Source organism: Carassius auratus, chromosome 13 (genome assembly GCF_003368295.1).
Source record: "Carassius auratus strain Wakin chromosome 13, ASM336829v1, whole genome shotgun sequence".
NCBI classification, from domain to species: Eukaryota; Metazoa; Chordata; class Actinopteri; order Cypriniformes; family Cyprinidae; genus Carassius; species Carassius auratus.
Window position 1 is genome coordinate 10600546 of NC_039255.1, and position 15359 is coordinate 10615904.

Below are 15359 nucleotides of genomic sequence, written 5' to 3' on the forward strand. Positions count from 1 at the left end.
AGACATATTCTGTGCCTTTGTTACTGTATGAGTTGTTTCTCCCTATATACACCTACACCTTTTACATGAGGGGAAAATCCATAAATGAGGATGAAGACAAAAATGTAATAAAAAATTATGTCACTTGTTTTCATTCAGTTTAAATATTACACAGCTTGCATTCTAATTGGGTATATATATATATATATATATATATATATATGTGTGTGTGTGTGTGTGTGTGTGTGTGTGTGTGTGTGTGTGTGTGTGTGTGTGTGTGTGTGTGTGTATAATTTTTTTTGCATACTTGATTCTGATGGGTCAATCTCATCCAGGCAGTGCTTACTGCAAATTTAGAACCTGTCAGAAATCGGAAAGTGTCATTTTTAATCGGAAACTAATTTTAAACCTGACATGTATAGACGAGGAACATCAGGTTATTATGTACAATTCAAGTCTGAAGGACAAGAAGGATAGAAATTATGTCAAAGACATCTGTTTGTTCAGTCTATAACTTAAGGCTATTCAAAACATTCAAGCTGTCCAATTTTTTTCCCTTTTAGTTCAATTAATTGAATGGAATTATTAAATGATCCTTAATGGGCTCCACTGGAAAAAGACTTAATGATTTAAACGGTTCAAAAAGATGTATAAGAAAAAATAGAGTAATTTAATGATATACATGAATGTAAATGATCATCCAGCAAGACGTCACATTAAGTCAAATCTCAAGTCATTAAATGTTTTATATACAAATGAGGTGACATTTTATAACAGTGTGCAAATGTACCTTTTAAAGGCCAGCATTAAAACTTTTATTAGCATTTATGTGTGGTTCATTAGGTTAACAACTTTCTGTTTGTTGTCTTATATTTTACAAAGACAAAACATAACACTGCCAAGTCAAAGAGAGAGTTCAAAATGTAAATAAGATAACAGGATGCATTAAATCACTTGATTTAATGAGACTGATAGAAATTGTAATAAAAACATATTAATGAAATTTGAGTCAGTATTTAGTTCGACATACTGTGCCTTTCTAAATAAGTTGCCCTCGCATGGGAATAAACTGGACACTGTGTGGGAGCCAGCGGAAACGGAGCCTGGCCATCAGAGAGTCGTCAGGATTCTCAAACTCAGAAAAGCCCAGATGGTTGAGGATGGCATACACACCAGCTCTAGCTGCCACCTGCAAACAGCAAAACTCCTGCATTTCAAACACTTGAACAATAAAAGAAGTGATAATTGATATTCCATTACTTAATATGTGTATTTCCTGAATATATATCTATATCTACTTTATAAGTGGGGTTTATGTTCATAAGTGGCACAGTTGCTCACTTGTCCTGAAAGGTTGACAGAGTGACAGTGAAATGCTTTGTGCCCTTGACGGAATAAACTGGTGTATTTTCAGTGTGCTTCACAAATGAATAAATTCACAGAGCTCAGCTTTCAAAAAACATATAAAGTGCTTCACCAGCTGAATCTATCTTAAGAACAACTGGGACTTGTGGGCAATTAATGTGGAAAAATTATTGCTTAACAATTCAAGCTCAACTATATTTGTTAGAACAGGGTTCTTCAAACTAGCATCTAATCAAATAAAAACACCACCATTCAAACTTTTTTTTTTTTTTCAAAGAAAGAAAGAGATTAAATATTTTTATTCAGCATTGACAGAAAAGACATGTATAATGGTACAAAAGATTTCTATTTCAAATACAGGTGTATCTAAACAAATTAGAATATCATTGAAAAGGTATTTATTTATTGTCATTTAATAAAAAAAAAAGCAAACTTTCTCATATTCTAGACTCATTGCACACAAACTGAAATATTTCAGTAGTTTTTTTTTGTTTTAATTCTGATGGTTATGACATACATCTTAGGAAAATTAAAAATTCAGTATCTCAAAAAATTTGAATATTCCATTTTGAACTTGATTAGTTTGATTAATTTTGAGTATTTATACTGGGTTCCCCTTGGGATAGTTTAGAACATGCCACCACAAATATGGGAAAGACTTGACAGTTGTCCAGAAGGCCTGGATGTTCACAGAGTGCTGTATCAAAATATATTCATAGTGTGGCAGGAAAAGATGCACAAGCAACAGGGATGACAACAGCCTTGGGAAGATTGTCAGGAAAGGAGCTTCAGATGGAGTGGACTGAAGCCGGAGTTAGCGCATCATGAGTCACCACACTCCGACGTCTTCAAGAAAAGGGCTACAGCTGTCACATTCCTAGAACCAAGCCACTCCTGAACCAGAAAAAACATCAGAAGCATTTCACCTGGGGTAAGAAGAAAAATAATTTGGAGTCTGGAGGAGGAATAGTGAGGGACAGAATCCAAGCTGCTTGATGTCCAGTGTGATGTTTTGGAAGTCAATGATGCTTTGGGTGCCTTGACGTCTGCTGGTGTTGGTCCATTGTGTTTCATCAAGTCCAAAGCCAATGCAGCCATCTACCAGGAGATTTTGGAGCACTTTATGCTTCCATCTGCTGACAAGCTTTATGGAGATGCTGATTTAATTTTGCAGCAGGACTTTAGCGCCTGCCCACAGTACCAAAACCACTTCCAAGTGGTTCAATGACCATGATATTACTGTGCTTAATTGGCCAGCCAGTTCTCCTGACCTGAACCTCACAGAGAATCTATGGGGTATTGTGAAGAGGAAGATAAGTAACATCTGACAAACAATACAGAGGAGCTGAAGGCCGCTTTCAAAGCAACCTGGGCTTCAATAACACCTCAGCAGTGCCACAGGCTTATCGCCTCCATGCCACGCCGAATTGAAGCAGTAATCCGTGCAAAAGGAGCCCCAACCAAGAATTGAGTCCATAATTAAACCTGCTTTGGAGATCTGGAACATTTCTGTTTTGTAAATCTTTTTTTTTTTTTTTTGATTGATCTTTGAGAAAATATTCACATTTTTTGAGAATTTTTTATTTTCGTAAGCTGTCATAACCATCAGAATTAAAACAAAAATCTCTTGAAATATTTCAGTTTGTGTGCAATGAATCTAGAATATAAGAAAGGTTGCTTTTTTTTATTAAATTACAAAAAATAAAGCATTTCCATGATATTCAATTATTTTGAGATGTATCTGTAGATGATGTTCTTTTGAACTTTTTATTCAAAGAATACCCCCCAAAAAATCAGCATCAGCATATTAGAATTATTTCTGAATCTGATCATGCATCACTGAAAATATTTCACATCACAGGAATAACTTACATTTGAAAATAAATTAAAACAGAAAAGTTGTTTTAAATTGTCATACTATTTCATAGTATGGTTTCATATTTAATCAAATAAATGAAGCTTTGGGAAGCACATTTAAAAATGTACCGTTTGTGTTTAATGCAATTATATTTACAAAATTTTATATTATTTCTTTTTTATTTTTTACTGTGCTTTCTGAAGGTGGAAAATCATGAGATTAATCATGATTATTTTTTTTTCTTCAATGCCATGGTTTTCAACAGTATAAATAAGAAAACACTAGGTAACTTACAGTCTTCCAATTCTCTTCTACCCTGTCAATCCGAGGATAAAAGCTGTGGCTATAAACTAAGGTTTGACTCAGGAAACCTCTGATTGAGACAGAATACATTTACAACCTCATATTGACAGACTGACAGTGAGCCATTCATCTATCCACAAGCACTGGTCTGCTGAACTATGGGTGTCCTACCATCAGCTTCTCAAAGGTACAGAAATATAGGCTTGTGTGTTGAGTATGAGTGACAGGTTATAGCTGTATCTTTCTTCAGACTGAGAGTGAACAATGTAAAGTCACTAATTGAAAGTGTAACTATTTTTTAAGAAGGTATCTTTAAAACAGCACAATTTATCTTGATGTTTTCAACAGAAACAAGGTCATCTGTACTCAAAAAGGCTGATCAGTAATTAATGCACTTTTTTGCTATTGTTAGGTTAACAAACTCACACTCCAACAGTAGGAGACCACATTTTGAAGCCGTTTTTATTTTTTTAAACCTGGAAAAAAAGTTTTAGTGTTTTGTAAAACTCGAAACAAAGAAAAGGGTCACACTTTATTTTAAAGCTGCAGTTTGTAACTTTTGACGCTCTAGCGGTTAATAAACAGAACTGCTTGCGTCTTGCGGGAGAACATCGTAGCCGGAACTACTTCTCTCTAAATGTCTATGAAGAATCACAAAGGTTCTGGGTTACTCCGCCGCGGTACCCCTGAAGCAGTCTAAAATAGTCCGAATATAAACCCTTATTATAGGTGCACCCTAGTGATTCAGGGCAAGCTAAAAACACGGTTTGGAAAATGGATTCATGGTTTACTCACTTATTATATACATTTTTCTACATTTTGAACACAAACAAAGTTACGGACCGCAGCTCTGATTGGTTGTTTCTTAACGGGGGCGGTCTGTAACTGCAAATGGCAATAGGACCACTGGGAGGAGCCAGAGGAGCTTGATTTTTTCACAGATTATCTGTCTTATATTCTACTGTCAGCACATACATAATGACAGGTTTAACAAATATGTAAAAAATATATTTTTACAAAAGTTATCTACTGCAGCTTTAAGGTCCAATTCCCGCAATTAACAATTAACTATGACTTTTGCTTTAATACTCAAGTACTAATAAGCAAAGCCAATTTGTTAATAATAGGCATACTTCTAAGAAATTTGTTCATAGTGAGAAGTGGTCCCTTTACAAAAGTGTTACCAAGAAAATGTTCTGCACTCTTAGAAGGCCACTACAATTACTGAAATAAATACTGAAAGTAATAGTAGTCAGTTTAGATGTGGTCATAATGTCTGATATAACCTGGGAAGTTTCTAGTCTGCCTAGTAAGAGCTTGATTAGCCGGTTCAGGTGTGTCTAATTAGGGTTGGAGCTAAACTCTGCAGGACACCGGCCCTCCAGGACCGAGTTTGTGCACCCCTACTTGGGCTCAAGTAAGCAAAGCCCCTTTCACACTGCACGTCGGACCCGCAATATTCCCGTAACATTGCCTGGTCGCCTTCTGTGTGAAAGCAACCACGTCCCGGAATTGATTACCGAATCGAACCCGGGTCGGGGACATAGTAACATTGCGGTAATCGATCCGGAACGAGCGCTGTGTGAACAAAAGCCAGATCTAATTCCGTATCGAAGTGATGACGCGCGTTATCGCGCGACTCTTTTACCGGCTGTTTTGAAGGAAGATCAACATTCGCGACGAACACATATGTGCAAACTGTAATAAAGCAGAGATCAGTTAGTTCCTCACTTTCCGCGCTGACGCAGAGATGGTTTGCTTGCTTCAGTTAAAGTATAACGTGCCAAGCGTTGTCGACTCGTACATTACACGTCACGCGCTGATGTCACGTGTCGTTACGGGATCTTCAAGGGTTGTGTGTGAAAGCACGCACATATACCGGGTCATCACTGGCAGTGTGAAAGTGCCAAATCTAGCGACCAGGGAACAATTACAGGAACACTTTACCCCTGTATTTGCCGGAATGGCAGTGTGAAAGGGGCTCAAGTGAGTCAAGCTTTACCTGGTACATCCACTGGCTGAAGGATCGCCTCCAGGAGTCTTTCTTCTCCAGGTGGAGGTAGCAGTTGAACAGGATGAGATAAATGTAACGCTCGAGGTACTGCAGACTCCTTAACCGCAAACACTGAGCATCGGCCTCTGATTTAGCCTTCTTAATCTGAAGAGAAAGAAATGCCAGTGAACTCCATGTTGTTCCTCTAGTTTCCCTTTTATTTATTTTTTACAAAATGTTGATGGCACAACATATTCAGCTGTTCGTTCATTTTTTTTTAGATTATCATTTCAGGTATTATCTTCAATATCCATTCACTTTGATAGGTTTTGGTATAAGCAGCCAATGAGATCTACACAAACAAGTGATTCCATCAATATTTGGATTGCTTGGTTGTCTATATTTCTGCTTTTAACTTTTTGTTCCTAGTAATTTATTGAACCTCTACTTTTGATTTATATTAGATAATTTACAAAAATATGTTTGTAAAAAGGCCTGAATAATGTCACATGCAAATGATTTACCCAGCAGAAATTGTATTAGCTGTTTTTCACCTTTTCCATGTTTTCCATGTAAGTGAGATGACAGAAAATACAGGAAAGGAGGGGAGAACAGGATCAGGTATTTGCATCGCCATGCATAAGGATCAGGGCACAACTTTTGTTGATTTAAATCGAGCCTTTTTTGTTATCGCAAGTGTAGTACCTGCCAGGCCATGTCTGAGATCAGATGGAATATGTTTAAAGCCAAATATCTTTCTCAGTGGTAAAGTGCTCACTTGATTATTTTCTTTGAACTTTAATATTTTACAATACGTTCCGAAAGTCTCAGACCACCAGTGAAAATACATCTGTACATAATGCTAATTAAGTGACAAATCAAGAGGAAATGAAACAATTGCTAAATAACAAGCAACTTCCCAGAGTCAATCAAGGGCTTTATATGATGCATTTCATTCAGAATGAGGCAGCTAGCTAGATATATGCAACATTTCTGAGTAACAGGCCATGCACCAGTACACTGCCACATGCTCAAATGAAGTTATAGTAACAGAGCATATGTAGTGAACACAGATTCTTACATGTGCAGTGTGGCATGGGCAATATTTACTAGTCTATGCTGATTAGCTTTAAAGAGGCTCAAAGTTTGGTGCAAATGAATAAGTACATAAACACTGAGCCACTGATAAGCTACTGTAACAACTGTTACATGACAAAAATATACAAGTACCCCAGAACATACTAACTATAAAGTCTTGGATCCTAATAAATATTTCCAGGGCTTTTTTTTTTAAAGCAGTCTTTTGAAAGCTCTCTGCTTATTTACACTGCTGTTTTTCAAGGTCTTCACTTCAGAATAAAAAAATGTTTTACAGCCTCAAATAAAACACATTCAGAGTCCTTCTAGGCTGATGCATGGGAATGGGCATTAATAATCTCTTGGTCCCTTTCAGTGCATCAGCACAAATAAAAAAATTGTACCTCTATAGACTTCTCAAAGGCCATGTTTGGTACAAAAACAAATGCTTTTGAAGCAATCTATTATTTAACATGGCTGATAAAAGCAGTGACTAACTGTCCTATTAACTAGCTTTTTTACAGTTGACTTTTCATGCTGAAGTTTATGTATGCAAAACACATAAAATTTTTTGAAATGAGCAACAAGTTATTTATATATAATATATATGTGTGTGTGTGTGTGTGTAAATCACATTTCACCTGTCTGTAAGTGGATATGATGACTTCCCGTAAATGATAATGCATGGGGGTCATCGTCTCACTAACAACATCCAGAGCAACGTCCACTTCTCTCTTCACACGATGGCCATCAGGTAACACCCTTACTACCTGCATTACCACCTGAATGCACACATATGCATGCATGGGTCAAAATTAATCAAATCAAATGTTTTTCAATCTATATCCACAATAGACACTATTTTCTATTAAATACATTTCAGTCAAAAATACCATAGACAATTATTTTTGTCAAATTTTCATGTTTTATTTGCATGATTGTTGAAGTTTGGTGGTATGGTTTAAGGAAGCATGACCTCAATGTACCTCAAACTCTCCTTTGGTGTACTTGGCGTCAGGGACACTTACAATCTCATCTTCTTCACACTCAGGAAAGCCCTAAAGAAAAATGAAACTGATTGGAGCTCAGTTTAAACATTTTTCCTCTATCCAATGTCATGGGGGTGAATAATTGAATTCTCATTTCCTCCCTCCACTAGCTGAAAATGACCTACATTAATGTGCCACAGGGTGAGAGTGGCGATGACCATGGCTGCAGTGGTTCGGTCTTTCCCATCATGACAGTTGAAGATGAAAGCACAGTTGGGGTCTTCAGCCAGACTGCTCTTCATGGCCTCCAACAACTGGTCAAAAACCTGAGGGAGAACAACAACATTTCAACTAAAGCATCATATATATACCATTCGTATAGCGTACTGACTTGCCTCTTCTTTAGGTGCACAGAAGTCAGACAGAGGGATCCGTTGGTAGCTCAGACCAGGATGAACACTCTTCTGATGGACAAAGAGCTCCTCAATGGTTTGACAAGTCTTAAACATTCTCATCTGTTTATCCTGCTCTGTAATCACCTCCAGCCATTTCTCACACCTCAGGATGTCCTGCTTCAGTGCCAGCTCCATTTCCTGTGGAGACAGCCATATTGCTAAAGCTTAGGTTCTTAGATCACAGCAGCCATATTCTTGGGTGAAAAAAAAACCTTTCATCTCATTTTATCTAAATTTATGATGAAATCAAAAGCTACTACCTGTAACAATGAAAAACATTCTACAGTACATCACATGGACCAAACATTTAGTTACTCATGTAATAAAATACAAATAAAATATGGGCTAAAATAAGACGGTCACAATGGATTTACACTCTAGTGCAATTTTTGATGAGTAGTATCACCTCAAATTTAACCCCAATGATTTTGCACACGGATGTATTCAATGTCACCTTTTTGAACTAATCATTTAAGTGAACGTTCATTCTCATTCACTTGCATAAACCGACTCATGGTCATTTTAATGAAGAATAATAAGACTCGTTTTGGTTGACTCAGCGACTCAACGTTGACTCAATAATAAGTTTGGGTCAGTATGATTTAAAAAAAAAATTTACTTATTGTATTATTATCACTTTTATAAAGCAAGTGTGCATTAATTATCGATGAAAATTTACAGTAAAATATTTATTATCCTATTTCAAATAAATTCTGTTCTTTTGAACTTTTTATTCATTGAAAATTAAGTTAAACAGCGGTTTGATAATAATAATAATAATAGATGTTGATGAGCACCAAATCAGCATATTACAATGATTTCTGAAGGATCATGTGACACTGACGACTGGCGTAATGGCTGCTCATATTTCAGGAATAAACTGCATCATAAATAAATTAAAACAATTATTTTAAATTGTAATAATATTTCACATTTGTGGTTTTTGCTGTATTCATGATCAAATAAATGCAGCCTTGGTAAGCATAAAAGACTTCCTTCAAAAACATTAAAAAAAATGTTAATAACACTAAACTTTTGAACAGTGTGTCACAGTGTATCAGTGTCTTAGGATATAATCGGTTACATATCTTTTTGGTAAACGGAACTGAGTCACTTGGATGAATCAGAATACGTACAACTATGCATTTCAAATACACATGATGTGTTGCCAATAGCTTATTCTGCACACTGCATTGAACTTTTTTATGTACTGCATTGTGTCACATTGCACACAGTATGCAAGTTGTACCTACAACAAATTGGTCTGGCCCAGTCATATAAAGACACTACCCTTTTCAATTTTATTTAATAACAGATCTGCCCTGGACAGAACTGCACCTGGAGCTTTTGTGGATGTTGAACACAAACTGGAATAGGCTGTTCGAGACTGCCTGGCTCTCGTGGGGTGAACATTTGTCCGTTTGCCTCCAGCACAAGCTCCTCTTGCAGATTCAGCCAGAGAATTGTAGAGTGCCCTCGCCTCTGGTCTGTCAGGTAGGACATCACGACAGCCACAGCCTGAAATGGGGGCAAACAAGCTTTGATTATTTATTATTAGACTTATTATCAGATTTAGGAGCCTGGGCTGCTGAAATGAGCATCAGAAAGGATTTACCTCAGAGTTTGGCTGGGCCATCCCATATAGAGCCATTTTGGAAACACGTCTGAAATTGGCCACTTTCATCTCCTTGGCTGTACTGAGCAAATCTGTTGCTAAAAATTGACTGGACACCTTTAAAATAAAATTGAAGATATAATGTGCATAATGTACTAGCCTATATCTTAGGGAGAGTCAGCTGGGCTGTAGGAGGAGGTCACAGCTCGTCTCTGATAAGAGCAAGGCTAGAAAGTCTGGTATATCAGATATAACCAGGGAAGAAAATGACTATCCAAGGATAAAGTACAAAGACTATTACCTGGTGCATATGAACATATACTATATAACTAATTATTTGTATCTGTTTTAATATGTAATTTCTACGTCATCACAGCGAACACAAAATATTCCCTTAAAGATGGTGTACGGTTCCCCTTTGGCTATGTTTTGGGGAAAGCACTTCCTAACACTCTATAACCATAAACTAATGTCCTGGAAATGTTTTATGAAACCAAAAATTGTTCACTCTTACCAGAACTCGAATCCCATCAGTTATAAGGCTGGCTGGTGTTGAGAGTTCAGAGCTATCCATGCAGGCCAGCAGTCTGTAGATCCAAGCATTCATACACAGCCACTGACTGAAGCTCTGAGGAAATGCCTGTGGATACTACAGTGATAGACATACAACAGACAGTTGAAAAATGATTCAAATAATGGTATATACGACAAAAATAACTGATTTTAAATATAATAATATAGTAGCATATAGTTAGCAATACCTGTTCATGAAGATATGCATTGAATACTAGTAAGTACACATAGCGTTCAAGACTTTGCAGTGTTCTTTGCAGGAAATAGCCTTTTGTGCTGTTTCCCTGCAAACAAAAAAAATGTGTGAATGACACAAATATGTGACCTTCGTTTAAAAAAAACGCAATTTTTTACATTAAAGCAACCATTTTATAGCAGTTTGACAACATGGACACAAGAATGTTTCAGTCGGGACTTACTTGAATCTGGTAATCTTCGCCAATGCCTTCAAGCTTCAGCTTGTTTTCAAACACAGCATCTTTTATATTATGCATATCAGAGCACATGGCAATAGCATCGTCAACCTGTGATATATACATAAAAAACCACTTGGTTTATGTAAAACTATTTATTCAGTAAAATCCTCCTAATATGGTATATGTTTTTTTAAGATGCAAATTAATTGAAAACAGTTGGACTATTTCATGAACCAAGACTTTTACAAACATCTTTAATACATTCTAACCTCATCAAGGACTTGTTGACCTTTAGGTAGGCGACTGATCAGCAACTCAATCACTTGGAAATCCAATTTGTGTTCACTCTTCTGCATTTCTTGCCTGTGAAAGAGATGAAAAGTAAGTAGAACTTAAGAAGAGAAAGGACCTTAAAACACAACATTACCACAGTAGAGTATTAATAAGTAATGCTTTTCTTTAAAAAGGTAAACAGTAATTGAAATTGCACTAACACTGTACCATAGGTACCTGGGGCTCTCTGCTGCCCCCTGCAGGTGATGGAAGACTATGGCTCCCAGGATTAAGCCAAGATTGGTGCGTCCCACCCCCACCTGGCAGCTGAAGAGCAGTGCAGGCGGAGGTCTGGAGCTGTCCCGCATCAAAAAGAGGTTTGGGGTCAGCTGGTGGACACAAAGGTGGGTGAATTTGTATTGGAACTAAATTATTACATGTGAATAACATAATGATTTAGCACAATATGCATGTCTGTTTTTATTTCTGTAACCTAAAAAAGAACAGTCTTTAATTTTTTTGTTGTCAAACTCTGATAAAAGGAAAATTAAATCAAGATGGAAAAGATGAAGAAACTGGAATATAAAAAAAAAAACAATCTTGCTGTTTCCTGATCACAAGTGGATACCTGAAATCATTTTTCATGGTCTTAAGTTAACATTTATAACTTTTGTCTGTGTTAATATGGTTTTCAAAGATTGATGTTACTGGTGACTGTGAAATTTAAATATGGTTTGTTGGCAAGTGCTGGGCTTAAAGTTCTGGGTTCTAGGGTTGAATTATTGGTTCAGTTACACAAATCATCAGATATGAATAAACCAGAGCTCACATAGAGTTATTTTAAACTTACAAAGTAGAGGGAGAGGCAAAAAAAAAAAAAAAAAAATATTCATGGAGATCTTACCCTGAGTATATTAACAAAGGCATCAAATGTCTCCTCAAGTGGGGCCCCTTCCATAGGGAGCGGCAATCTGTAATATCTAAATCCATCAACATTTGTCATTAAACAATACACAGAACTAGAAGAACTTTAAAAGTAAGATTAATTTTGATTCATATATGCATGTTTTTTTTCACCTATGGACACTACTTTGGGTTTAATTTAGAATAGATTTCCTCTATTTTTAAACAAATATCACAAAAGTGTCTTGGAAAGTTTTCCCCATGCCATTATCATTCATTTTTGATACTGTTCAAATGCCTTTTATGTTTGGGGTCAATAAAATGCTGTAATTCAGCAAGGATGCATTAAAATGTAACAAAAGTGACAGGAAACCCATTTATAATATAATAACTGTATGCATAATTGTATATAAGATTGCAAATCATCATATTAGAATGATTTCTGAAGAATCATTTGACACTAAAAACTGGAGTAATGATGCTGAAAATTCAGTTGTGCCATCACAGGAATAAACTTTTAAAATATATTAAAGTACAAAATAATTATTTGAAATTGTACTAATATTTAACAATATCAAATTTTAATGTTAACACATGTTAGGTAAAATATTTAGCCTGAATGCACTGTAAGTCGCTTTGGATAAAAGCGTCTGCTAAATTAAATTAAATTAAATTAAATTAAATTAAATTAAATTAAATTAAATTAAATTAAATTAAATTAAATTAAATTAAATTAAATTAAATTAAATTAAATTAAATTAAATTAAATTAAATTAAATTAAATTAAATTAAATTAAATTAAATTAAATTAAATTAAATTAAACCTTTCATGAAGCATGAAGAAAAAAACGCAATTGATTTTATTCTGTCGTAAAATATGAGAAATTACCTGTGCTGTGGTTGACTGAAAAGTGGTCTTCTGTAGACCTCCTCAGTGACATGAATGTCCTCTTCTGACAGAATCTGAACCTGCTGAGGTTCATCTTTAAAATGCTCAATGTCATTATAGACATAGAACTTGTTTTCACTCAGCTTTGCAAAGTCACACAACTGGAGAAAATATCAGAGAATTAAAACCTGACATGGACAGACACAATGACCTCTGTCAATATTTCACCATAAAAGGATGGCAAGCGATCCTCCTCATACAATCAGTTCTGCTCTATAACAGACCTCTTTCCGGATGGAGAGCTCTATTTGCTCTGCGCTGAGCTCTCTGTCTAGGTCATGCAGGTTCTCATGTAGGTTCTCTCTTCCTCTGGGAGTATACGGAATAAAGTCTCCACCTGAGCGGAAGAAGACCACTGGTTCCTCCCTCACACAGATGAAAATCGCCTCCTGTTCACATATTTTGTGGGATAAACAGCAGTTAACCTGATATCATTTTTTGAAGGTCTATCTGCAAAAAATAGGGTATTTAAGGTGCTCAAGACCTCTGAGACAGAACAGACCAAAATCACAATTTTACAAGATAATACAGACATATGATTGTTTCAAACTAGTTACTTCACATGCTACACTCTTACACAGAAAAGTTCTTTACCGCCATTAATGGCTCCAAGAAAAACCTTTCATATTTATGCATCAAATCATTCCATTGCAAAAAACTTTCTTCAGATTATTAATTTGTTCTTCACACTTAAAAAAAAAATTCTTAACTGAACACTGACAGGTTCTTTGGTGTACCCAAAGTAGTCTGTTCTATGGCATTGCTGCCAAACTTTCCTATTTGTAAGAGTGTAGGTTAATTTTATAATACATAATAACATAGTAGTTAACATATCTAATAGTTCTTACAGGAAAAAAGTAAGACGAACTCAAAGTGAACTGTATTCATGGAAAGTAGCACTCACTGACCTCACAGCCGTCAATCTGCAATCTCTGGAGGACCTGTTTGAAACCATTCAGGCTAGGTTGACCCATTCCAAAAAGGGGGTATTTTCCCTTGACCTTGCGGAAGTTGGGGGCCCCGTGGCTTTTTGTAGTATTTAAGACATCAGCTCTATTGTATACATCCTGTACCATAAAAAACTCCCCCTGGACAATATAAAAGCAAGTCATAAAACATTTAATCATAAATGACAAGGAATGTCCATAATTGATCTACATTTCCTTCTCATTACTGCACTTTCCATTACATCTCCAGGAGTTTTCAAGTATTAAGCTCTAAATATTTTGTTTAAATCTCAAAAAGTGAAGCATACCAGCACTAGGTAGTGCTCTGGCAACAGGTCAGATATCCTTCCCGTTGAGTAGTTGGCAGATTGGATCTTGTCATGAATCTGAAACTCTTCCCTGCAGTTATTTCTGTATAGAGACAAAACTCATAACATTTATCAAAATGTCAAACATGAAGAACCTACAACTGATAATACACTGTCTCGTCCCTTAAAGAGATGGAAATGAAATGAAAATTCTGTCGTCATTTACTCACACTCCACTTTATAAACCTGTTTGAGTTTCTTTCTTCTGTTGAGCGCAAAAGATATTTTAAAGCAACAAAACATTTGATTTCCATAGTATTTTTTTCCCCTCCATACTATGGAAGTCAATGGCTACTGCCAACTATTTGGTTACCAAAATTCTTAAAAATATCTTCTTTTGTGTTGCAGGTTTGGAACAACTAGATGGTGAGTAAAAATTTTTGGGTGAACTATCCCTTCAAGTGAAAGTGAGGTTGTTGATGGTATCTACAACGGTTTTCTCTCAAAGAGTAACATTCTGTGCATATGAGAGCCCTTACGGCTATTTTGAAAAAGCATCATGTTGCACTTGTCACTTACGTGATGACAACAGGGGCCACTTTGTTTGTGATGATGGATTTGGCTTTGCTGTTGTGAATGTTCACAGACTGTAGTGAGCGTCTGTGCTCAGCCATGCCATTCCCTTGGTGATCAGCCTGGTGTGTAGGAGCAAACGGAGCAGCCTGGGAAGTTGCACTGGCACTCGTACCCATAATCTGCACAGTGCTGGAATGAGGATTTATACTGTGACTAATATAAAGTAAACAGGCAGTCATGTTATTCATTTTACATTGGGGTTATTTCTAACATTTGCACTTTTTAAAGCGCCAGATGCACTTTGTGCTGCAGTTTCCACAGAGATTTAAATTTCCTTGAAACCCCAACTATGTAGATGCGACAACAAAACCCCCAAATAAAACATTACTGAAGGCTCTGAATGTGTTCTGCAAGACTCAAATTAGTCAGACTATTCAAATATGCATGTGCATAGCATCGTCTGTCCATATCTTGATTGTTAAAGTGAATGGCTTACGGTCTCACCAGCTGTGCCGCGTGTGGCTTCACATCCTTAGTGTTTTTGCATCTTAGTTTCAGCAAGGGTTCAGGTCTCTGCTTTAAGTGTAAATCCTGTCAACACGAAATCAGTTTCCTCTTTGCTAGCAGAATCTTTAAACATTAAAAAAGCCTTTTGTTTTAACTTCAGCCCACTGCCGAAGATTTGCTAATCTCTTTTGTTCTCTTTCTCGCTCAGTGCCTCTCTGGTTCTCTCTCACAGTGACAGGATAGCTGCTCTAACCCTTCTAAGGGCCACAAAGA

At 36.3% G+C, this 15359-nt stretch overlaps 1 protein-coding gene across 2 annotated transcripts; it reads right to left on the bottom strand.

Annotated features, from left to right (window-relative positions):
- Positions 1 to 233: 233 nt before the first annotated feature.
- Positions 234 to 14820, bottom strand: LOC113112617 (paladin-like). Of its 2 annotated transcripts, none has more exons than XM_026278341.1 (19): positions 14583 to 14820; positions 14004 to 14106; positions 13657 to 13836; positions 12973 to 13137; positions 12689 to 12849; positions 11801 to 11876; positions 11134 to 11285; positions 10893 to 10986; positions 10627 to 10731; positions 10396 to 10491; positions 10149 to 10283; positions 9635 to 9751; positions 9358 to 9537; positions 7960 to 8157; positions 7750 to 7890; positions 7562 to 7633; positions 7217 to 7357; positions 5508 to 5663; positions 234 to 1168 (listed from the first exon to the last, which is right to left on the bottom strand). In XM_026278341.1, exons 1-19 carry the CDS (start codon positions 14816 to 14818, stop codon positions 1019 to 1021), a joined length of 2658 nt encoding a protein of 885 aa, XP_026134126.1. In that variant the 5' UTR covers positions 14819 to 14820; the 3' UTR covers positions 234 to 1018. The 2 variants fall into 2 exon arrangements, with proteins under 2 accessions (XP_026134126.1, XP_026134125.1); XM_026278340.1 differs by having other exon boundaries at positions 11125 to 11285.
- Positions 14821 to 15359: the final 539 nt, after the last annotated feature.